The sequence below is a fragment of the Ranitomeya variabilis genome, chromosome 5 (genome assembly GCF_051348905.1).
Source record: "Ranitomeya variabilis isolate aRanVar5 chromosome 5, aRanVar5.hap1, whole genome shotgun sequence".
In the NCBI taxonomy this organism is placed as follows: Eukaryota; Metazoa; Chordata; class Amphibia; order Anura; family Dendrobatidae; genus Ranitomeya; species Ranitomeya variabilis.
Window position 1 is genome coordinate 260,004,169 of NC_135236.1, and position 25,519 is coordinate 260,029,687.

The following is a 25,519-nucleotide window of genomic DNA, read 5'->3' on the forward strand; positions in this document are numbered from 1 at the left end:
CTGAAGGGTCCAATACAGAATTCAAGGATTCAACTGGAGTCTTCTTAAAAGGTTCCCCGACAAGGACAGGAAACCAACTTATGCGCCAGAGAGGTACTGCTCTTTCTATCTTGAAGGTTTCCTGTCCTTGAAGGGCAGATCCCCTCTCGTTGGCACTATCATGGGTGACAGAAAAATCTACTCTTCTGAGGCGCTTTGCAGATGCAAAGACATTCAGACATCTAAATGAGGCTTTACACAGGCTGAGCAGAGCAGCGTGATGATTCCACTACTGCAGGGACGGCAGCAGTGAGCAAAGATTGAGCAGTCAGACATTGTACTAGTAATGCCAGGCTACAGAGCTGTTCCCTCTGCTTTAAAGAAACCACTATTGAGACCAAGGATACAGTGTTGACTTCTTTCAGTGGTGCGAACAGGTCTGTGGCTTTGTTTCAGTAGGACTACGTCAAGCTACCCGGGTACTCTTCTCACCACTGCTGCCCAGACCTCCTGTTACCTCTCAGGGTATGTGCACACGCTGCGGATTCGCAGCAGTTTTCCATGAGTTTACAGTACCATGTAAACCTATGGAAAACAAAATCTGCAGTGCACATGCTGTGGGAAAAAACTGTGTGGAAACGCTGCGTTGTTTATTCCGCAGCATGTCAATTCTTTGTGCGGATTCCGCAGCGGTTTACACCTGCCCCTCAATAGGAATCCGCAAAGAAAACGCGGTAAATCCACGGTAATTCCGCAATGTGGTTTACCTGCGGATTTACAAAAACAGGTGCGGAAAAATCCGCAGAGATCCCACCCACGTGTGCACATACCCTCACTGCTCAACTCTGCATGAGCAGGGATGGGGAAATTGTAGTGTTGAGCATAGCACAGGGTCACAATGAAATGTTGCCGGGCTCCAAGTACAGCTGTGAACTGGATAGCCTAGCTGAGGCAGACTCCGTATAGGAGACTGCGGTCAGCGGCTGCCGTATTTGCGATGTGTAAGTGTTGTGCTGAAACACTTGTAGACCAGCAAGTAAAAAATAACTGCCTAAGGCCAGGTTCACATTAGCGTTTGATTCCGTAGCGGTGCTGCAGACTTCTTTCCTTAGCTCTGCCCACTTCTGCATGCATCTTGCATACCTATATTTAACATTGGGTAAGCAGGGACAGGCATTGTATGCGGATGCGCCCATCCTGACGTGCCCGCCGAACTCAAGGAAATGCAACATGTTGCGTTCAGCAGGCACCTCAAAAAGGCGCACAGGGACGCATCCAACGCATGTCCCTGCGTACACAATGTTAAATATAGGTACCCATGCGGATCTTAAGAAAAGAAGTACGCAGGCCTATGCTGCAAACAGAAACACTAATATGAATCCGGCCTAAGTCAGCTCACCTTAGTAGTAGACTTCACGCAAGGAAGCCTGTAGGTATCCATAGGTACGACCACTAACAGCCACTTTATCAGTGGCCGTATTTACAAATATTACTACCACTACCTATAGGGTTCTTGGAAAAGGAAATACCCATTTAAGTGATACATTTCAGCAATCACCGTCTAATGCTGCTGTCATATTACATAGCAAAACCTGCAGACAGATTCCTTTAATAACTCCTTGTAGTTCTCTTTTGACCAGCAGAGGATGGATGTCTTCTTGTGGAACACTGCCACCTTGTGGGAGAGGAACGTAAGGTGCTGTAGGAGAAGGCACTATCCGAGCATGCTCAGGTGCCGAGGGTCTTCGGCATGCACAAAAAAAATACTTTCAAGTCCCTGTGCCTGCATGTCTTGTGGCGACAGCAGAAAGTATAACACCAAATTTGCAAGTATTACAGGCCACTGTACAGTAGTTACTCAATCCCTCTTAAAATAGTAAAACTATTTTTTCTTTGTAAATTAAGTGTACAAGAAAATATCAATGTTTCTTATCCTATCAGAGAAATATGCTTCTTTCTCTACTTCACTCATTTGTGAAGACATTTATTCACTAGAAGCTCTAAAATTCACACAATTTTTTTTTGTAATAAATGTACAAGCTAGATTTTAATAGTTCATTTATATACAATGCAGTGTAACATTCTGTAGATTTTCTGTGAATAATTGGCAGCAAATCTGCAGTGTGAGCATACCTGTTATTTGTATACTAGATGGTGGCCCGAACGCATCGGGTATTCTAGAATGAATGAATGAATGTATGTATGTAGCAGCCACATAGTATATAGCACAGTATGGAGCGGGCACTGACTGCGGGGGAGGAAAGAGCGGCCATTTTGCCGCCGGACTATGGCCGTCGCTGATTGGTCGTGGCAATGGTCGTGGGCAATTTGCCACGACCAATCAGCGACTTGGATTTCCATGACAGACAGAGGCCGCGACCAATGAATATCCATGACAAACAGAAAGACGGAAGTGACCCTTAGACAATTATATAGTAGATTAATGATAAATAAAAAGGTCATACTGAAAGTTTCCATGTAAATATTTAATAATCTGTTTCTAATACAAGTATCATTCATAAATAGCAGGAAAGGCAAAACCACAGACGGTGAACTCCGCCATTAGCGCATGTATTCTTGCAGTTAACCAACTTTTCACATTGAGATACCAGGAAGGCATCACTTACTGTATATTATATCCAAAGCAAACAGGTAATCTAGATCAACCTGCCAATACAGCGCTGAAATTAGTAGTGATCTGAAAACTTAGAGCAGTGTGTCACAGCACCAATAACGCTTACAACCCGAGGAGTGGACATTGCACATGTCTAACAAACTTTCTCAATGTCCAGAAGGGGCTCAGGAATGGCTACTCAGTCCCCTGATGATTTCTTTCCACTCCGAGCGCATCTGTGTCACATACTGAGGCGTTATGTTTTGCAGACCCAGATTGTTGCATCCCCGGAAATACTGCTCACACAGAGCTTGTGCCACACACACCACATACATGCCACAATCATAGCTGTTGTGCTGCAATGGGGTCTCTTCTTCCTGGTATCGTGGATTACCGCCAAGTATGCTGGTTAGGTTTCTAGCCATTAGCTCGGCGTGTGGGGAATTGGACCCTGGTGCAGAGTCATAATGAAGAAATTCACGGACGCTACCGAAATAGGCAAGAAGGCTCCAGTGTGATCCTCCAGCTTGGGTTCCAGCATTATCATTAACAGGCAGCAAAATTAGGTCTTTTTTTGGTAGCTCTAGCGGGTGTAGAAAGTCTGGGGCCTCCTTGCCACAACATTTTATAAACTGGCTCACCTCGGGACTGAGGAGGGTAATTTTCTCAGCTGTTGATGGGGATAATGTTGATGCAAGGAATTCAAAAGTAAAACCAATGAGGTTGTCATTCAACCAGTGAGGGGCATCCAAAAGTGCAACATCTGAAGAACGTAGAAGAGCATCCCCAAAACTCAGCACCACCCGGTCCATTCTGAAGAAACAAGATAAGAACATATGTATTAAATATTTTGGACACTGATCAAGGAATAACCAGTACTGTATGAATGGGCAACTGTAAGTGTGTGATATTAACCCTGCTGCTATGTTCGGTCAAAAATAACCGTTTTTGAACTTTGATATTTTCTAAAAAATTCATTATGCGATTCTGAAACATATGGTTACTCCTATTTTACTAATTAGGGGGGGTTTTTTCTAAGGGTATATTTTTTTTTTGGTTTAGTTTTTGCGCCATTTTTTTTTTTTTTCACTACACTTGTACTGTTCCCGGTCAAAAGTGACCGAATAGCATTTTATGCTATTTCAGCCATTTTTTGAGTAAAACAAATGAGTTATACATCGGGATCTGTGGAAGCGCATGTAGCGCGAAACAGCTGTCATCCTATAGACATCATGTTCTCCCTGTCCATGTCCTAATAAAGACTTTTACAGCAACAGGCTTGGTGAGTGCTAACTACTTTTTTTCTTTTTTGGATCAAATGAGTTATAATTTCTTTTGAGACTACTTATTGCATCTACTATTGTTTATGAAGTAAACAGTTGCTTTAGGTGCAGATTTACACATGCTTTCAGTACAAACCATACGCATTGGCTTTTTCAGTACAGTTCTGTGCAATTTTTTTTTCCTCTGTATGTTATTTACCCTGCTTTTTTTTTTTCTTCTTCTCTTCTTCCTTGTGCTGGTTCTCTGTGCAAAGCAGACCGTGTGGTGTTGGAGCCCAGGGGGTGGTGTCTGGGGTCTCTTTTCCTTATCTTATCAGTAACTAAGCAGTTCAGCCAGCCATTTCAAATTCAAATGCAAATGAGCTTTACTGGCAGGACTAAATACACAAAGCATATGGTAAAAACACTGGGGTGGGGAAGGGAGGCATATAGAGGTCCAGGATATATCAGACTCCTTTGTTGAAAAAACAAGCCTGAGCTTCCACAAGGTATTCTCAGCGAAAGAGGTGGTGTACGTAGTTCCATGTTTTATTTCACTCAAGACACAACAGTGGTTGTGGTTGTAAAAAAAAATAAAAAATAAATATGACCAACCATGTTCACATACAGTATAATAATGCAACAGGTATTAAAAAAAAAAAAAAATTTAAGTAGCTAAAACAGCATTTTAATAGGTCCGGTCAAAAATGACTGAAGCAGTACAAGTGTATAGTGGAAACAAATAGAACAGCAGGGTTAAATAAATATATATATTTATTTTAAAAAACAACATGTAGAACGAGAAACCAGCAAAGCCATGGGCACTATGCAACCCTGTGGGGAGGCAAGAGGAAATAAATATCAATTTATCAAATATTTTAACATTTATGCCATGCTGAAAATATTTAACAATAAAAAAAAAAAAAAACACCCACACAACAACATACACAACACATGTGTTGATCTGATTCTGCTAGGCAAAAAAAAAAAAAGAAGAAAGAAAATGTACAAAATTGAACATAAGGTTATTAATTTAAAGGAAGCCTGTCATCAGGTTTTCCCGAGATAAGGATATATCATTTTGGAATGCTGTAAGAAAGTCCCCACTCCAGTCTGCAGGACCCTAAAAAGACATTTTATTATACTCACCCACGGCACAGTCCGTCCTGATGGGCATCGCTGGTCTTGATCCGACGCCTCCTCTTCTTGTAATCGCTGTCCTCCTTCGTGTGGATGATGCCGCATCTTACAGCAACCACCAATGTACTCCATCAGGCTCCTGGCAGGCGCACTTCTATCTACCAAGGGCAGAGCAAATTACTATAGTGCGCATGTGCCAGGAAAAGGCAAAGAGTGCCGATGACCCCAAAGTAAAGCCGACGCATGCGCGCTATAGTGCTTTCCTCTGCCCTTGGCAGAGCGAAGTACACCAGGGCAGAAGCGCGAAGGAGGACACTGCGTGGATGACATAGGAGAAACTTCATCTACACAAAGCAGAAAAAGAGGATGGCAATCACAAAAAGGAGGTGCCGGATCAAGTCCAGCGATGCCCATAGGACTTCACAGTGTAGGGGAGTATTTGGGATCTGCAGACTGGATGGGGGGGAGGAGATTTAAACAAAAAACAAGACCACTAACAGCATTCCAGTACAGCATGCTGATCAGACTGTATGAAGCCCACTGATGTCACTGCAAACCTCTCAGTGGGTCCCTAACGTTGTATTGTATAGGCTTAAGGGTATGTGCACACGTAGGTGGGATGTCTGCGGATTTTTTCGCACCTGTTTTTGTAAATCCGCAGGTAAACCGCACTGCGGATTACCTGCGGAATTACTGCGGCTTTCCACCTGCAGATTCCTATTATGGAGCAGGTGTAACCCGCAGCGGAATCCGAACAAAGAATTGACATGCTGCGGAATAAACAATGCAGTGTTTCCGCGCGTTTTTTTCCGCAGCATGTGCACTGCAGATTTTGATTTCCATAGGTTTACATGGTACTGTAAACTCATGGAAAGCTGCTACGAATCTGCGTCAAAACCGCTACGTATCCGCAGCAAAATCTGCAGCGTGTGCACATAGCCTAAAGGTGCAGTGACAGGAGAGAAGATGCATTGGTGCCTGACAGCCCTCATGCTATAAGGCTGAGTCCCCATGATCCCAGTCCAGACAGGCACAACAGCAACACCAAGTGAAAGGCATTAGAAAACTCACCTTCCACAAGCACTCAGACTGTGAACTGAGAGCAAAACTAGGCGGAACCCCTCTAAGAGTCTCCTGCTAATTACAAACGCCTGTGCCAAATGTGAGGAGTGCTGGTCCAAGTTAAAGGGAACCTGTCACCTGAATTTGGCGGGACCAGTTTTGGGTCATATGGGCAGGGTTTTTGGGTGTTTGATTCACCCTTTCCTTACCCGCTGGCTGCATGCTGGACGCAATATTGGATTGAAGTTCATTCTCTGTCCTCCGGAGTACACGCCAGCGCAAGGCAAGATTGCGGCCAGCATACAGCCAGCGGGTAAGGCAAGGGTGAATCAAACACTCGAAAACCCCGCCCATATGACCCCAAACTGGCCCCGCCAAATTCAGGTGACAGGTTCCCTTTAAAAAAAAAAAAAAGATTTTCGGAAATGCAGTCCTTATTTTTTTCTACAACATATGCCAAAGCTGTAGAAAAATTCATGGACCCATACATCCAGAAGTCATATGTTGATCTAATGCAGGGAGACAAAACTGAATGTCAGATTCTTAGTGTACCATTCTGATCAGACTGTATGAAGCACACAGCGAACCTCAGTGCGGTGTACAGTAAAATCACAGACAGAATAGAATAGAATAGCTAAAATAAATGTCTACACATAGTATAGGGGTGTATATATCTACTATATAATTGTCTAAGGGTCACTTCCGTCTCTCTGTCCTTCTGTCTGTCACGGATATTCATTGGTCGCGGCCTCTGTCTGTCATGGAAATCCAAGTCGCTGATTGGTCGTGGCAAAACACCCACGACCAATCAGCGACGCACACAGTCCGGAAGAAAATGGCCGCTCCTTTACTCCCCAAACTCAGTGCCCGGCGCCCGCATACTCCCCTCCGGTCACCGCTCACACAGGGTTAATGCCGGCGGTAACGAACAGCGTTATGCCACGGGTAACGCACTCTGTAACCGCTGCTATTAACCCTGTGTGTCTCCATTTTTTTTTTACTATTGATGCTGTCTATGCGGCATCAATAGTAAAAAAATATAATGTTAAAAATAATAAAAAAACAAAAAACCTGCTATACTCACACTCCGTAGTCCGCCGAGCCGCTCGCGCCGGCCGCCATCTTCCATTCCCGGCGATGCATTGCGAAATTCCCCAGAAGACTTAGCGGTCTCGCGAGACCGCTAAGTCTTCTGGGTAATTTTGCTATACATCCTGGGAACGGAAGATGGCAGCTGGCGCGAGCGGCTCGGCGGAGCAACGGTGGATCCCAAGCGTCGATAACCGCTTCCTGGCTCCAGGCGCCAATGGAAGGTGAGTATATAACTATTTTTTATTTTAATTCTTTTTTTTTTTAACAGGTATATCATGCTCACATTGCTATATACTGTACGTGGGCTGCGCAATATACAACTTGGGCTGCGCAATATACAATGTGGGCTGCGCAATATACTACGTGGGCTGCGCAATATACAACGTGGCCTGCGCAATATACGTGGGCTGTGAAATATACAACGTGGGCTGCGCAATATACAACGTGGGCTGCGCAATATACAATGTGGGCTGCGCAATATACTACATGGGCTGCGCAATATACAACGTGGGCTGCGCAATATACAACGTGGGCTGCGCAATATACTGCGTGGGCTGCGCAATGTACAACGTGGGCTGCGCAATGTACAACGTGGGCTGCGCAATGTACTACGTGGGCTGCGCAATGTACTACGTGGGCTGCGCAATGTACTGCGTGGGCTGCGCAATGTACTGCGTGGCTGTGCAATATACTACGTGGACTGTGCTATACACTACGCATACATATTCTAGAATACCCGATGCGTTAGAATCGGGCCACCATCTAGTATATATATATATATATATATATATATATATATATATATATATATATATATATATATATATATATATATATATATCCGTGAGACACATCTATATACATATATTTATATTTCATACAGCGCTAGATAGCAGAAAAGCCGGTAATTCAATTGCCGGCTTTTGCTATCTCCTTCCCAAACCCGACATGATATGAGACACGGTTTACATACAGTAAACCTTTTCATATCCCTTTTTTTTTTGCATATTCCTCACTACTAATGTTAGTAGTGGGGGCTCTAGCTGTTAAAATAAAGGGGTAAATCGCGGAAAAAACTGGCATGGTCTCCCGCGCAATTTTCTCTGCCAGAGTGGGAAAGCCAGTGACTGAGGGCAGATATTAATAGCCTGGAGAGGGACCATGGTTATAGGACCCCCCCCCCCCAGCTAAAAACATCTGCCCCCAGCCACCCCAGAAAAGGCACATCTGTAAGATGCGCCTATTCTGGCACTTAGCCTCTCTCTTCCCACTCCCCTGTAGCAGTGGGATATGGGGTAATAAAGGGTTAATGTCACCTTACTATTGTAAGGTGACATTAAGCCAGGTTAATAATGGAGAGGCATCAATAAGACACCTATCCATTATTAATCCAATAGTAGTAAATGTTAATAAGACACACACACATTAGGAAAAAAGTATTTTATTGAAATAAAGACAGGGTGTCGTAATAGTTTATTATACTCTCAATCCAATTGAAGACCCTTGTCACCTGAAACAAAGTTAAAATAAAAAATCAACAATATCCCATACCTTTCCAGAGCTCAGTCATGTCCCACGCTGTAAATCCATCTGAAGGGGTTAAATCATTTTACAAGCAGGAGCTCTGATAATGCAGTTGTGCTCCTGTCTGTAAAATCTGGGGAATGAATGGAAAGCAGGGGAACGTAGCTACCTAGACTTGCGGTGTTGCGCCCCTGCTGGCATAACCTCAGATGAACTCGAGCATGAGAAAGTATTCAGAAAAATTCCCAGGCTCGAGTTCATCTGAGGTTATGCCAGCAGGGGGTGCAGCACCGCAAGATGGATTTACAGCGTTGATTTTTTATTTTAACTTTGTTTCAGGTGACAAGGGTCTTCAATTGGATTGAGAGTATAATAAACTATTACAACACCCTGTGTCTTTATTTCAATAGAATAGTCCTCTCCCCCCTGTACCAGTCTGTCACTGTAAACTTGTTTACTGTAAACGATGTCTATAACTCTGTATGTAACCCCTTTCTCATGTACAGCACCATGGAATTAATGGTGCTATATAAATAAATAATAATACTAATATATATATATGTGTCTCACTGACATATATATAGAGAGAGAGAGAGCCCATGGATCCATTCTATGTCCGTTTTGCAAGCTGGTGAGAAAATCTCGCAGTACGGATGCCATACGGATTACATACAGAGGATGACATGCGCAAAATACGCTGCCACACCCTGCCTACGGATGACATACGGATCACTGTTTTGGGAACATTTCTGCGTATTACGCATGTAAAATACGGACCGTATTTCCCTACGCTGAGTGTGACGCCGGCCTAATAGAAACATAGGCACAACTTTTGCATTTATCACCCACTCCTGGTTTTGGCTTACAAATACTGATGTAAAATACTGACCAAACACTGCTAGTGTGACGGCAGCCTAAAACTGACCTAATATATAAGAACAACCTCCTCCAACAGTTGGAAATGCTGCAGCATCAGTCACATCAGTGTTGGCACCCACCATGGCCATTTAACTGCTTATATGCTGCTATAAGTAGGCATCTAGATGGATAACATAGTGTAAGGAGGGCTCCCTCTTTACCCCTATCGGCATCGAGATCATGATTGTGTGGTCCTAATAGTTGCCATGGCATTTCATGGCCAAATAATGGCCTTAGGCTATGTTCACACATTGCGTTTTTGCAGCAGTTTTTATGCCAAGTTTAAGCTGCGTTCAATCTGCTTACAAAAAGCATGTTTTGATTATTTTTGTGTGAGTTTTTTTGCTTAGTTTTTACTGCGGATTTCTACTACGTTTTTGTCAGGGTACATTTGTCTATTGTGCATGCTGATAAAGTTTAATGCATGAAAAAAAATCTGATTCAACCTCATCAGGTTTTGGCACCAAAAGCGCAGCAAAACCTGATACCTGCGTTTTTTGCAGTGTTTTTTTGCAATACCCATTGCTTTCAATGGGTGAAAAATGCTTAAAAGAAAAGTGACATGCTGCATTTTGCAAAAATGCATGTCTTTGACAAAACAGAAAAAAAACAATGTGTGTACATGAGATTTCTGAAATCTCATAGACTTTGCTGGTAATGTGATACGCAGCTGAAAATTTGCATTAAAAAACGATTGCAAAAACGCAATGTGTGAACATAGTCTTAGGCTATGTGCACACGCTGCGGATTTTGCTGCGGATCCGCAGCGGTTTTGACGCTGCGCATTCGCAGCTGTTTTCCATGAGTTTCCAGTACCATGTAAACCTATGGAAAACAAAACCCGCAGTGCACATGCTGCGGAAAAAAACGCGCGGAAACGCTCCGTTGTTTATTCTGCAGCATGTCAATTCTTTGTGCGGATCCTGCTCCGGTTTACACCTGCTCCATAACAGGGATCCGCAGGTGTAAAACCACAGGTGGAATCCGCACAAAAACTGCAGTAATTCCGCAGTAAATCCGCAGTGCGGTTTACCTGCGGATTTACAAAAACAGGTGCGGAAAAATTCACAGAGCTCCCATCTACATGTGCACATAGCCTTAGTCTACCGGATATAGTGACTTCTTTAGAAGTTATCAACATTTAGGTGGTAAAAATAACATTTTTTTCCTGTCATGCCACTATGCATTTATTCATGAAAAGCACCTGAAGGGTTAATAAACTACAAAATTTTGGTTATGCCTGTTTAATGCTATATGCATTGTGATATGTTTAATGGATTCACTCTTGACACAACTGAAATTGTGATGGTAATGACAATTGTATTTGTGTTTTGAAAATGTAACAAAAATTTTAAAATTAAATTAAATAATTAAATAAATAAATAAATAAATAAATAAAACATAAATAAACTACCTGACAGCAGTTCTGAATATGCTGAATAAGGAATATATTTTCCATATATAGGACCCCCAAAGTCACTTCAAAACTGAACAGGTCCCTAAAAAATAACTTTTGTAAATTTCCTTGAAAAAATGAAAAATTACTGCTAATTTGTAAAAGGAATCTGTCACCCCAAAAATCGTATATGAGCTGCGGCCACCAGCATCAGGGGCTTATCTACAGCATTCTGTAATGCTGTAGATAAACCCCGATGTATCCTGAAAGATAAGAAAAACAGGTTAGATTATACTTACCCAGGAGCGGTCCCGCTGCGGTCCGGGTCCAATGGGCGTCGCGGTCCGATGCCTCCCTTCTTCATATGATGACGTCCTCTTCTTGTCTTCCTGCCGCGGCTCCTGCGCAGGCGTACTTTGTCTGCCCTGTTACATAGTATTTGCACTTTTTGCACTAATACTTTTTTGTCATATATAATGCTGTACTTTAGCTCACAAAAATCCCCATGGTACATGCCTTTGTAGTGCTACTCTTGTTTGATGTAATTCTGTACAATGTTAATATTAATAAATGATAACATTTTGGTAAAATATACTCTTGACCCCTTATTGTGGCCTCTCATATCCAATTGGGGTACATTTTTAAAGAGTCTAACATCCTAACAAAAGAACATTTTACAGATGGTGCTGATGTAAGGCAGCCATGAGGCAAATCTTTTTTACCGATGTTTGTGTGTGGTATGACTATCTGAGCTAAAGGGATAATCAGTCAAATTTTGAAAGGTGCAAATTTCTGATATTTTTATAAATAAACGCAAAACATATCGACCTAAATTTACCATTATTATAAAATATAATGTGTCACGAAAAAAACAATATCAGAATCACTGTGATATGCTGAAATAGTCCAGAGCTATTGCCACATAAAGATGGCAGTACGCAGTACGTCGGGCCGAGGTTACCGACGCTAGCAGTGAACGCGCCGCACAATGGGGGCAGCGGATGCATTTTTCCCACGCATCCGCTGCCCCATTGTGAGGTGCGGGGAAGTGCGGGGAGGTGGGGGCGGAGTTCCGGCCGCGCATGCGCGGTCGGAAAAAGCGGACCGTCGGCAGCAAAAAACGTTACATGTAAAGTTTTTTGCTCCCGGCGGACCGCCACAACACGGCGCAACTGTCTCTTGACGGTTGCAACGTGTGTCAATGCGTCGCAAAGCGTCGCTAATGTTAGTCTATGGGGCAAAAAAGCATCCTGCAGACAACTTTGCAGGATGCGTTTTTTCCCCTAAACGACGCATTGCGACGTATTGAAAAAAACGCCAGTGTGAAAGTAGCCTAAGCCACAGGCAGAACACCACAGCAACAATGGCCGCCACACAGCGCCAACGCCAAGTGATAGGAGCTTGGACCAGCACTCCTCATTTGGCACAGGCGTTGATAATTAGCAGGAGACTGCAAGAGGGGTTTTGCCTAATTTTCTCTCAGTTCACGGTCTGGGAGTGTGTGGAAGGTGAGTTTCTAGCATCTTTCATTTGGTGTTGATGCGGTATGTCGGCGCAGCCTGGAGTCATGGGGACTCAGCCTTGCAGTGTGGGCGGTCGCTGCAGCGGTGGTTGGCACACGGTGCTGCACTTTTAAGGTTATAAAAAACAATTAGGGAACCCCCCTGAGCAGTTTGCCATGACGTGGTAGTGATCAGAACGTTAAACTTAGGTCGGGACCACACATACGCAAGATACGGCCGAGTCTCGCAGGTGAAAACCCAGCTCTGGCGCCGGCACTCCGGAGCGGAGCGTGCAGCCGCACAGCAATACATGGAGCTGCACGCTCCACTCCGGAGTGCCGGCGCCAGAGGAGGGATTTCACCTGCGAGACTCGGCCGTATCTCACGTATGTGTGATCCCGGCCTAAGACTAAGTTTTGCCTAGCGGCATTAGATCAACATACAGTTTTTGGATGTGCGGTCCGTGTGTGTGGTTTTTACGGCATTGGCATATTTTAAAATTGATGTTGATAGCTGTGTAATTCAGGCACCTGGTGCAACAGCAGTGATTGGAAACCATGCCGATCATAGCAGTTTAAGATTAGGTGCCACAAATAGATACTGTAAGGCTGTGTGCCAACGTTGCGTTTCTGCCACGTTTTTCCGCAGTGGAAACGCTTAAAAAATGTAAACAAAACGCATCCCATTCATTTTAAATGCATTCCGAAATTTCTGTGCCCATGCTGCGTATTTTTCCGCAGCGGAATCGCATCACGGTAAAATGCGCAGCATGTTCATTAATTTTGCGGAATCACGGTGATTCCGCAGCCATAGACGTGTATTGGAAAAAATGCATGAAAACCGCGTGTAAAATGTGTCAAAAATGCATCAAAATCCGCACACATTTTCCTGCCAAGGGTGTGCGGTTTTGATGAGGAAAAATCTGCTTCTATTCTGCAACGTGGGCACATAGCCTAATTGGCCTGGTCACAATTGTATACAGCACAGGCAATAGTGTATTAAAAAAAAAAAGTTAACTTTTTTGTTGGACTTGCTGACCCTCTCCCCTCTCTCATCTATCTATCTATCTAGAGAGTCCAAAAAGTCACAGGCAGCACACCATTGCAAATGAGTTCAAAAAGTGTTCAAGTTTAATAGCCCTAAGAAAGGCTCTCCATGAGCTGAAACGTCGCCATGATGGGCTATTAACCCCTTTCTGCCAGCTGACGGAATAGTACGTCAGCTGGCAGATCCCCTGCTTTAAGGTGGGCTCCGGCGGCGAGCCCACCTTAAAACCGCGACATGTCAGCTGTTTTGTACAGCTGACATGTGCGCGCAATGAGCGCGAGCGGAATCGCGATCCGCCCGCGCCCATTAACTAGTTAAATGCCGCCGTCAAGCGCTGACAGCGGCATTTAACTAGCGCTCCCGGCCGCGCGGCCGGAGGTGCTTGCACTGCTGACCCCCGTCACATGATCGGGGGTCAGCAGTGCATCGCCATAACAACCAGAGGTCTCCTTGAGACCTCTATGGTTGTTGATGGCCGATTGCTTTGAGCGCCACCCAGTGGTCGGCGCTCAAAGTACACCTGCCTTTCTGCTACATAGAGGTGATCTGTATGTCACCTCTATGTAGCAGAGCCGATCGAGTTGTGCATGCTTCTAGCCTCCTATGGAGGCTATTGAAGCATGCCAAAATTTAAAAAAAAAAAGTGGTTAAAAATATAAAAAAAAAATAAAAAATATATAAAAGTTCAAATCACCCCCCTTTCGCCCCAATCAAAATAAAACTATTAAAAAAAAATCAAACCTACACATATTTGGTATCGCCGCGTTCAGAATCGCCCGATCTATCAATAAAAACAAAGGATTTACCTGACCGCTAAACAGCGTAGCGATAAAAAAAATCAAAACGCCAAAATTACGTTTTTTTGGTCCAGCGACATTGCATTAAAATGCAATAACGGGCGATCAAAAGAATGTATCTACACCAAAATGGTATCATTAAAAACGCCAGCTTGGCACGCAAAAAATAAGCCTTCACCCGACCCCAGATCATGAAAATTGGAGACGCTACGGGTATTGGAAAATCGCGCAATTTTTTTTTTTTTTTTTAAGCAAACTTTGGAATTTTTTATCACCACTTAGATAATAACCTAGACATGTTAGGTGTCTAAGAACTCGTAATGACCTGGAGAATCATAATGGCAGGTCAGTTTTAGCATTTGGTGAACCTAGCAAAAAAGCCAAACAAAAAACAAGTGTGAGATTGCACTTTTTTTGCAATTTCATCACACTTGGAATTTTTTTCCCGATTTCTGTTACACGGCATGGTAAAACCAATGGTATCGTTCAAAAGTACATCTTGTCCCGCAAAAAATAAGCCCTCACATGGCCATATTGACGGAAAAATAAAAAAGTTATGGCTCTGGGAAGGAGGGGAGGGAAAAACGAAAACGAAAAAAGCTCCGGGGGTGAAGGGGTTAAACTTGAACACTTTTTGAACTCCTTTGCAATGGTGTGCTGCCTCTGACTTTTTGGACTCTCATTATAAGGTTTGGTACATGCCTGAGGGGCTTTACACCCAGAATTTGTTTTTTCTGTGCTGCTCTCACTTTTTGCTATCTATCTATCTATCTATCTATCTATCTATCTATCTATCTATCTATCTATCTATCTATCTATCTATCTATCTATCTATCTATCTATCTATCTATCTATCTTATTCTGAAATGCATACATTTTACCATGTGTATGTGTGCTTTAAAAAAAGGAAGGGGGGGGGGGGGGGAAAGAACTTATAGACTGGCTGATGGTTTTTTTTTCTTTTGTTTTAATTCTGTCAATGAAAAATAGAACTCCTCCTTTTACCCCCAAGAAAACAAGCCCTGTCAGCAGAAAAGTAAAGATAAAGCGCTATGAGTGCGAGGATGGGAAAAAAAAATAGTTTGGCAATTTTTAAAGAGTAAAAAAATTCACTGATGGAGAGAACTTAACTCTCTGTACATAAGAGTCTACTGACCAGGGAGGACTAGTTCAATTAAAATGTACCTTTTATTATAAACCCTATAAAGTTATATTTACATGGCACTAATTTGGCAGTCTTATCCTATCTGACCTGTTTTGGATAAGATAAGGATACTTATATTTGAATAAACTATAGTAATGACCTTGACAGTGCATATTACTGCATCTCTATTGTCCCTTTCAACAATCGCACTGCAGGACTATCCGATCCCACCGCTACTTAGCCGTCAGCTGTTATCAGAATTTTATTGCACTTTGCCTGCTATTCTTGTTACATTATAATATTGCACTTCGCCCTAAAGGTTTTATGATACCAATAATTTAGGAGCAAATTAAATTCTAATATTCCTTTTTTATTTAGTAGCTCAGTCAGTATAAATCTGCTCTCATGTTGGCTCCTGATTGGAGCATTAGCTAGGTTCAGAGCAGCTAACAATCGATCACGGGCTGCTGCCTAGATTCACTAGATTAACGTATAGCAGCTTATAACAATCTGGGGTTTGATAAAATGCTCCCTACACCTATTCAGCTGTGCCCTACACTGACGCGTTTCACCCATTTGTTTTTATGGGTACATCAGGAGGTTTATGTTTTCTCTGCCTCGATGCAAGTCACCTCCTATTCATTTGAGAAGGGGGTGCATCTATAGTACACGGACCACTGCCACTATTAAGGCTAGGTTCACATTGCGTTAATGTGTGCACGCTAACGGACAGCGTTGCACGGCGAAAATGTCGCAATTAACGCCGTGCAACGGGTCCGTTAGTGCACCCATTGACAGCAATGTAAATTTCGCCTGTAGCGCATCGCTAGCGCGTGCCTTTTTCAGCTCGCGCTAGCGATGTGCCGTTCTTTTGTGACGCGCCGCGGACGCTGCAAGCAGCGTCCGCGGCGCGCCCGAGGTCCGTTCCCCGCTCTCGCAGATCGGGGATCTGCGAGAGCGGGGACGTTAACGCGACCCCTAAACGCGGCCCCTAAAAATACATTGCGTTAGCGCAATCCGCTAGCGCTAAACGGATTGCCCTAACGCAATGTGAACCTAGCCTTACAGAGCTGCTGTGTTCTGGAAACATCCCAGAACTTCGGGCCAGTGCCGATGCTGCACCCCTACCGATCAAATATTGATGGCCTACCCTGCGGATAACCCATCAATAAAAAGGTAGCAGCCAACCCCTTTAACTATACCACTTATGTAGGGGACTCGGTGCCTATAAAAATCATTCCTGTAGTATAGCCTTTAGTGGTTAGTTGCAATTAAATAAAATATATATACAGTAATATATATTTTCATATGTTTGTGTTTTGGTGCACCCTCAGAGTGGGTCTACTTCGTGTTACACTCCCTCAATTTGTATATTAAGCCCTGTCACATCTTGATTGACAGCACTCAAGTGAGCGTTAACTCAGCAGCTCTGCACGAACACTGCGACCACGCTCAGTGTTACTGTCGACTCACAATGCTGGCTCCAGACGTCAGTGATAAAAGCTGGCACTATGCGAGCGACTATGCAGTGTCGCTGTGGAGATACAGAGCCATTGATTGAGTTTAGGCAGCACTCACTTCAGTATGACAGTGCTCAGTAGGCAGAATGGTGCACTGGGCCCATTGCCACGCCGAGGGTGAACTAAATCTACCTCAATAAAAAAAGATTTTTAAGGCAACTAAACCATTAATACTACAGGCATATTTACAGGGGCTTAGTCCTCTACATACCCAGTATAAGTGGTTTAGTGTTTTGGGGGTGACCAATTCCCTTTAAGGCCCAAAATAGCTGTGGCTTATTAATAGGGCTAATACAGGGTCTGGAGTTCAGGATTAGAAGAGACACATTGAACACATTGGATTTTATCATACTGCAAAAATCAGAAACAGAAGGCGTCCAGCATTCAGGAGCCTCATTATTTTATTTTTTCTTAACTACAAAGGAGACTTGCCGAAAATGGTTTCTCACTCGATTCCATTCAGTGTATGGGACACGTACTGTGCCCTGCGTATACGGCGTGTTGGGCACGGGCACTTTGTGACCTGCGTATACGGCGTGTGGGACACGGGCACTATGTGACCTGCATATAAAGCCTGCGGGACACGTCCTGTGTGACCTGCGTATACAGCCTGCGGGACACGTCCTGTGTGACCTGCGTATACAGCCTGCGGGACACGTCCTGTGTGACCTGCGTATACAGCCTGCGGGACACGTCCTGTGTGACCTGCGTATACAGCCTGCGGGACACGTCCTGTGTATGTGGCGTGTGGGGCACGGACACTGTGTGACCTGTGTATTCAACCTGCGGGACACGTCCTTTGTGACCTGCGTATGTGGCATGTGGGGCACTGTGTGACCTGCATATACAGTGTGTGGGACACGTCCTGTGTGACCTGCGTATACAGCCTGCGGGACACGTCCTGTGTGACCTACATACACAGCCTGCGGGACACGTCCTTTGTGACCTGCGTATACAGCCTGCGGGACACGTCCTTTGTGACCTGCGTATACAGCCTGCGGGACACGTCCTTTGTGACCTGCGTATACAGCCTGCGGGACACGTCCTGTGTGACCTGCGTATACAGCCTGCGGGACACGTCCTGTGTGACCTGCGTATACAGCCTGCGGGACACGTCCTGTGTGACCTGCGTATACAGCCTGCGGGACACGTCCTGTGTGACCTGCGTATATAGCCTGCGGGACACGTCCTGTGTATGTGGCGTGTGGGGCACGGGCACTGTGTGACCTGTGTATGTGGTGTGTGGGGCACTGTGTGCCCTGTGTATATGGTGTGTGGGGCACTGTGTGCCCTGTGTATGTGGTGTGTGGGGCACTGTGTGCCCTGTGTATGTGGTGTGTGGGGCACTGTGTGCCCTGTGTATGTGGTGTGTGGGGCACTGTGTGCCCTGCGTATACGGCGTGTTGGGCACGGGCACTTTGTGACCTGCGTATACGGCGTGTGGGACACGGGCACTATGTGACCTGCATATAAAGCCTGCGGGACACGTCCTGTGTGACCTGCGTATACAGCCTGCGGGACACGTCCTGTGTGACCTGCGTATACAGCCTGCGGGACACGTCCTGTGTGACCTGCGTATACAGCCTGCGGGACACGTCCTGTGTGACCTGCGTATACAGCCTGCGGGACACGTCCTGTGTATGTGGCGTGTGGGGCACGGACACTGTGTGACCTGTGTATTCAACCTGCGGGACACGTCCTTTGTGACCTGCGTATGTGGCATGTGGGGCACTGTGTGACCTGCATATACAGTGTGTGGGACACGTCCTGTGTGACCTGCGTATACAGCCTGCGGGACACGTCCTGTGTGACCTACATACACAGCCTGCGGGACACGTCCTTTGTGACCTGCGTATACAACCTGCGGGACATGTCCTGTGTGACCTGCGTATACAACCTGCGGGACACGTCCTGTGTGACCTGCGTATACAGCCTGCGGGACACATCCTTTGTGACCTGCGTATACAGCCTGCGGGACATGTCCTGTGTGACCTGCGTATACAGCCTGCGGGACACGTCCTGTGTGACCTGCGTATACAACCTGCGGGACATGTCCTGTGTGACCTGCGTATACAACCTGCGGGACATGTCCTGTGTGACCTGCATATAAAGCCTGCGGGACACGTCCTGTGTGACCTGCGTATACAACCTGCGGGACACGTCCTGTGTGACCTGTGTATATAGCCTGCGGGACACGTCCTGTGTATGTGGCGTGTGGGGCACGGACACTGTGTGACCTGTGTATTCAACCTGCGGGACACGTCCTTTGTGACCTGCGTATGTGGCATGTGGGGCACTGTGTGACCTGCATATACAGTGTGTGGGACACGTCCTGTGTGACCTGCGTATACAGCCTGCGGGACACGTCCTGTGTGACCTACATACACAGCCTGCGGGACACGTCCTTTGTGACCTGCGTATACAACCTGCGGGACATGTCCTGTGTGACCTGCGTATACAACCTGCGGGACACGTCCTGTGTGACCTGCGTATACAGCCTGCGGGACACGTCCTTTGTGACCTGCGTATACAGCCTGCGGGACATGTCCTGTGTGACCTGCGTATACAGCCTGCGGGACACGTCCTGTGTGACCTGCGTATACAACCTGCGGGACATGTCCTGTGTGACCTGCGTATACAACCTGCGGGACACGTCCTGTGTGACCTGCGTACACAGCCTGCGGGACACGTCCTGTGTGACCTGCATATAAAGCCTGCGGGACACGTCCTGTGTGACCTGCGTATACAACCTGCGGGACACGTCCTGTGTGACCTGCGTATACAGCCTGCGGGACACGTCCTGTGTGACCTGTGTATATAGCCTGCGGGACACGTCCTGTGTGACCTGCGTATACAGCCTGCGGGACACGTCCTGTGTGACCTGCGTATACAGCCTGCGGGACACGTCCTGTGTGACCTGCGTATATAGCCTGCGGGACACGTCCTGTGTATGTGGCGTGTGGGGCACGGGCACTGTGTGACCTGTGTATGCGGCGTGTGGGGCACTGTGTGACCTGTGTATGTGGCGTGTGGGGCACGGGCACTGTGTGACCTGTGTATGCGGCGTGTGGGGCACTGTGTGACCTGTGTATGCAGTCTGCAGGACATACACAAACTTTCCGTTCTAGACCACAGTCCCCGAGCTGCAGCCATCCCAGCTTTACTCACTGCATTGCACGGAAGACGTCAGAAGCATGCTCCACTACTGATATTCTTTCCAGCAGTGACAGTGTTAATGATATAAGGAAGACCCGCAACTCACTTCCTCTCCGACAGAGGGCGCTTAGTGACGACGTCATGAGCCAGCGCTGCGGACACTAGAGACTGTGTGTGTGGCTGCCATGTTTGAGGAGTCCAATCTGCTTCTTTGTAATGTAAAATGAATTTCGTGAAACGAACAGGTGACGAGTCAGGAATCCGTGTGTATACTCTCCAGAGACACGACACAGCGGTATGTTGGCCTGGATGAGTAATTCTGTACCTAATAATAAACACTACAGTCACCTCACATGGATTATAGTCAGACCTGACAGGTGATGTGGGTCGTGTTTCCAGCATTTGTGTGTTTCTATCCACCTTCCCACTTGCTTGTTTTCTCTATCTTCAGCCAGGCCTGACTTCATAGAGCCAGAGAAGGACCTAGAAGAATGATTGGCCCCGCTGTGATCGCTTGTATGTGGTCCCAGCAGTCATTCTGTGCCGACCGCCCCTTTAACCCCTTCATGACCCAGCCTATTTTGACCTTAATGACCTGGCCGTTTTTTGCAATTCTGACCAGTGTCCCTTTATGAGGTAATAACTCAGGAACGCTTCAACGAATCCTAGCGGTTCTGAGACTGTTTTTTCGTGACATATTGGGCTTCATGTTAGTGGTAAATTTAGGTCGATAATTTCTGAGTTTATTTGTGAAAAAAACGGGAATTTGGCGAAAATTTTGAAAATTTTGCAATTTTCACATTTTTAATTTTTATTCTGTTAAACCAGAGTTATGTGACACAAAATAGTTAATAAATAACATTTCCCACATGTCTACTTTACATCAGCACAATTTTGGAAACAAATTTTTTTTTTGCTAGGAAGTTATAAGGGTTAAAATTTGACCAGTGATTTCTCATTTTTACAACAAAATTTACAAAACCATTTTTTTAGGGACCACCTCACATTTGAAGTCAGTTTGAGGGTTCTATATGGCTGAAAATACCCAAAAGTGACACCATTCTAAAAACTGCACCCCTCAAGGTGCTCAAAACCACATTCAAGAAGTTTATTAACCCTTCAAGTGTTTCACAGCAGCAGAAACAACATGGAAGTAAAAAATGAACATTTAACTTTTTAGTCACAAAAATGATCTTTTAGCAACAATTTTTTTATTTTCCCAAGGGTAAAAGGAGAAACTAGACCACGGACGTTGTTGTCCAATTTGTCCTGAGTACGCTGATACCTCATATGTGGGGGTAAACCACTGTTTGGGCGCACGGCAGGGCTCGGAAGGGAAGGAGCGCCATTTGACTTTTTGAATGAAAAATTGGCTCCAATCTTTAGCGGACACCATGTCGCGTTTGGAGAGCCCCCGTGTGCCTAAACATTGGAGCTCCCCCACAAGTGACCCAATTTTGGAAACTAGACCCCCCAAGGAACTTATCTAGAAGCATAGTGAGCACTTTAAACCCCCAGGTGCTTCACAAATTGATCCGTAAAAATGAAAAAGTACTTTTTTTTTCCCCAAAAAAATATTTTAGCCTCAATTTTTTTCATTTTCACATGGGCAACAGGATAAAATGGATCCTAAATTTTGTTGGGCAATTTCTCCTGAGTACACCGATACCTCACATGTGGGGGTAAACCACTGTTTGGGCACATGGTAAGGCTCGGAAGGGAAGGAGCGCCATTTGACTTTTTGAATGGAAAATTAGCTCCAATCGTTAGCGGACACCATGTCGCGTTTGGAGAGCCCCTGTGTGCCTAAACATTGGAGATCCCCTACAAATGACCCCATTTTGGAAACTAGACCCCCCAAGGAACTTATCTAGATGCATAGTGAGCACTTACAACCCCCAGTTGCTTCACAGAAGTTTATAACGCAGAGCCGTGAAAATAAAAAATAATTTTTCTTTCCTCAAAAATGATTTTTAGCCCAGAATTTTTTATTTTCCCAAGGGTAATAGGAGAAATTGGACCCCAAATGTTGTTGTCCAGTTTGTCCTGAGTACGATGATACCCCATATGTGGGGGTAAACCACTGTTTGGGCGCACGGCAGGGCTCGGAAGGGAAGGCACGCCATTTGGCTTTTTGAATGGAAAATTAGCTCCAATCATTAGCGGACACCATGTCGCGTTTGGAGAGCCCCTGTGTGCATAAACATTGGAGCTCCCGCACAAGTGACCCCATTTTGGAAACTAGACCTCCCAAGGAACTAACCTAGATGTGTGGTGAGCACTTTGAACCCCCAAATGCTTCACAGAAGTTTATAACGCAGAGCCGTGAAAATAATAAATGTGTTTCCTTTCCTCAAAAATATTTTTTTAGCCCAGAATTTTTTATTTTTGCAAGAGTAACAGGAGAAATTGGACCCAAAAGTTGTTGTCCAGTTTCTCCTGAGTACGCTGATACCCCATATATGGGGGTAAACCACTGTTTGGGCACATGCCGGGGCTCGGAAGGGAAGTAGTGACATTTGAAATGCAGACTTTGATGGAATGGTCTGCGGGCGTCACATTGCATTTGCAGAGCCCCTGATGTGCCTAAACAGTAGAAACACCCCACAAGTGACCCCATTTTGGAAACTAGACCCCCCCAAGGAACTTATCTAGATGTGTGATGAGCACGTTCAACCCCCAAGTGCTTCACAGAAGTTTACAACGCAGAGCCGTGAAAATAAAAAATAATTGTTCTTTCCTCAAAAATTATGTTTTAGCAAGTAATTTTGATTTTTGCAAGGGTAACAGGAGAAATTGGACCCCAACAGTTGTTGCCCAGTTTGTCCTGAGTACGCTGGTACCCCAAATGTGGGGGTAAACCACTGTTTGGGCGCACGTCGGGGCTTGGAAGGGAGGGAGCACCATTTGACTTTTTGAACGCAAGATTGGCTGGAATCAATGGTGGCGCCATGTTGCGTTTGGAGACCCCTGATGGGCCTAAACAGTGGAAACCCCTCAATTCTAACTTCAACACTAACCCCAACACACCCCTAATCCTAATCCCAACTGTAGCCATAACCCTAATCACAACCCTAACCCCAACACACCCCTAACCACAACCCTAACCGCAACACACCCGTAACCCTAATTCCAACCCTAATCCTAACCCCAACCCTAACCCTAATCCCAACCTTAACCACAACTGTTTTTTCCGCACGATTTTTGAAAAATTTGCAGGTAAAAGGCACTGCGTTTTACCTGCGGATTTACAGCAGATTTCCAGTGTTTTTTTGTGCGGATTTCACCTGCGGATTCCTATTGAGGAACAGGTGTAAAACGCTGCGGAATCCGCACAAAGAATTGACATGCTGCGTTTCTGCACGGAATTTTCCGCACCATGGGCACAGCGGATTTGGTTTTCCATAGGTGTACATGGTACTGTAAACCTGATGGAAAACTGCTACGAATTCGCAGCGGCCAATCCGCTGCGGATCCGCGGCCAATCCGCTGCGGATCCGCGGCCAATCCGCTGCGGATCCGCGGCCAATCCGCTGCAGATCCGCAGCCAAATCTGCACTGTGTGCACATGCCATAACCCTAACCCTACCCCTAACCCTAACCCTAACCCTAGTTCTAACCCTAGTTCTAACCCCAACCCTAGTGGAATAAGAAAAAAAAATATTTTCTTTATTTTATTATTGTCCCTACCTATGGGGGTGATAAAGGGGGGGGTTTATTTATTATTTTTTTTATTTTGATCGCTGTGATAGAACCTACCACAGCGATCAAAATGTACTTTGTAATGAATCTGCCGGCCGGCAGATTTGGCGGGCGCACTGAGCATGCGCCCGCCATTTTGGAAGATGGCGGCGCCCATGGAGGAGGCGGACGGGCACCGGGAGCCTCGGTAAGTATAAGGGGGGGAGATCGGGGCACGGGGGGGGCGTCGGAGCACGGGGGGGGGAGCACGGGGGGGTGACATACCTACTGTATTCTCACCCATCCCTTGTAGATTGTGAGCCCTTGCGGGCAGGGTCCTCTCTCCTACTGTACCAGTTATGACTTGTATTGTTCAAGATTATTGTACTTGTTTTTATTATGTATACCCCTCCTCACTTGTAAAGCGCCATGGAATAAATGGCGCTATAACAATAAATAATAATAATAATAATAATAATAATAATAATAATAATAATAATAATAGGAGCACGGGGGAGCGGACAGGAGGACGGGGGAGCGGAGCACAGGACGGAGGGGACTACGGGACAGATCGGTGGCTTGGGGGGGCGATCGGTGGGGTGGGGGGGGGGGTCACTTCAGTATTTCCAGCCATGGCCGATGATATTGCAGCATCGGCCATGGCTGGATTGTAATATTTCACCAGTTTTTTTAGGTGAAATATTACAAATCGCTCTGATTGGCAGTTTCACTTTCAACAGCCAATCAGAGCGATCGTAGCCACGGGGGGGTGAAGCCACCCCCCCTGGGCTGAAGTACCACTCCCCCTGTCCCTGCAGAACGGGTGAAATCGGAGTTAACCCTTTCACCCGCTCTGCAGCGGGTCATAGGCGTCATGGGTCGGATTGGCACGGGTTTTCATGACTCCTACGTGGCGTCAAAGGTCGGGAAGGGGTTAAAGTCCAATCACTGCTTTCTTCTGACCATTAGCAGCTAAGACCAACACTAAGGCTATGCGTCCACGTTGTAGATTTTTCCGCACCGTTTTTGTAAAATCCACAAGTAAAATGCACTGCATTTTACCTGCGGATTAACCACGGATTTCCTGCGTATTTGTGCAGATTTCACATGCATTTTTACGCCTGCGGATTCCTTTTGAGGAGCAGGTGTAAAACGCTGCGGAATCCGCACAAAGAATTGACATGCTGTGGAAAATACAATGCAGCGTTTCCACGCGGTATTTTCTGCACCATGGGCACAGCGGATTGGTTTTCCATAGGTTTACATGGTACTATACAACACATGGAAAACTGCTGCAGATCTGCAGCGGCCAATCCGCAACATGTGCACATACCCTACAAGTCTTCTCTGCTGCCCATTGCCAATGGTGTTCAACTGAGACAACCACAATGGCCCCCATTGGTGGCATTGTGGATGAGACAACCAAGGCGGCTTTTGGCCTAGGTGGTGAATATTGCAGGCTATATAGCAGGAGCTTCTCACTGAGAGAACACAGCAGGTCTGTAGCAGCAGATAAATCAGTATTTTATTAAAACTCCCAACAAGCAGCTCAGTAGGTATCGCAGCACTAGAATCATGGTCTCTGTCCCTACTTCATGCTGCTATTAAGTGGGGTAACAAAAACCTGGTGACAGATGCTCTATAAACAGAAAAATATCTGACTTGTGCAGCAGATCAAAACCGGT

General features: G+C 45.5%; 1 protein-coding gene and 1 long non-coding RNA gene across 4 annotated transcripts in view; one reads left to right on the forward strand and one right to left on the reverse strand.

Moving 5' to 3' along the window:
• Window positions 1-2,450: 2,450 nt before the first annotated feature.
• On the reverse strand, window positions 2,451-20,282 carry SENP8 (SUMO peptidase family member, NEDD8 specific). 3 transcript variants are annotated; one of them, XM_077264162.1, is made up of 2 exons: window positions 20,166-20,282; window positions 2,451-3,406 (listed from the first exon to the last, which is right to left on the reverse strand). In XM_077264162.1, the coding sequence occupies exons 1-2, from the start codon at window positions 20,168-20,170 to the stop codon at window positions 2,779-2,781; spliced, it is 633 nt and encodes a 210-aa protein (XP_077120277.1). In that variant the 5' UTR covers window positions 20,171-20,282; the 3' UTR covers window positions 2,451-2,778. The 3 variants fall into 3 exon arrangements, with proteins under 3 accessions (XP_077120277.1, XP_077120279.1, XP_077120278.1); XM_077264164.1 differs by lacking the exon at window positions 20,166-20,282 and adding an exon at window positions 6,067-6,199; XM_077264163.1 differs by lacking the exon at window positions 20,166-20,282 and adding an exon at window positions 5,005-5,153.
• A 49-nt stretch (window positions 20,283-20,331) lies between these two features.
• The window catches only part of LOC143775704 (uncharacterized), a 28,384-nt gene continuing 23,196 nt past the window's right edge, over window positions 20,332-25,519 (forward strand). Inside the window, exon 1 of the long non-coding RNA XR_013215691.1 lies at window positions 20,332-20,448. This is a non-coding gene — a long non-coding RNA (uncharacterized LOC143775704). The remainder of the gene's footprint in view (window positions 20,449-25,519) is intronic.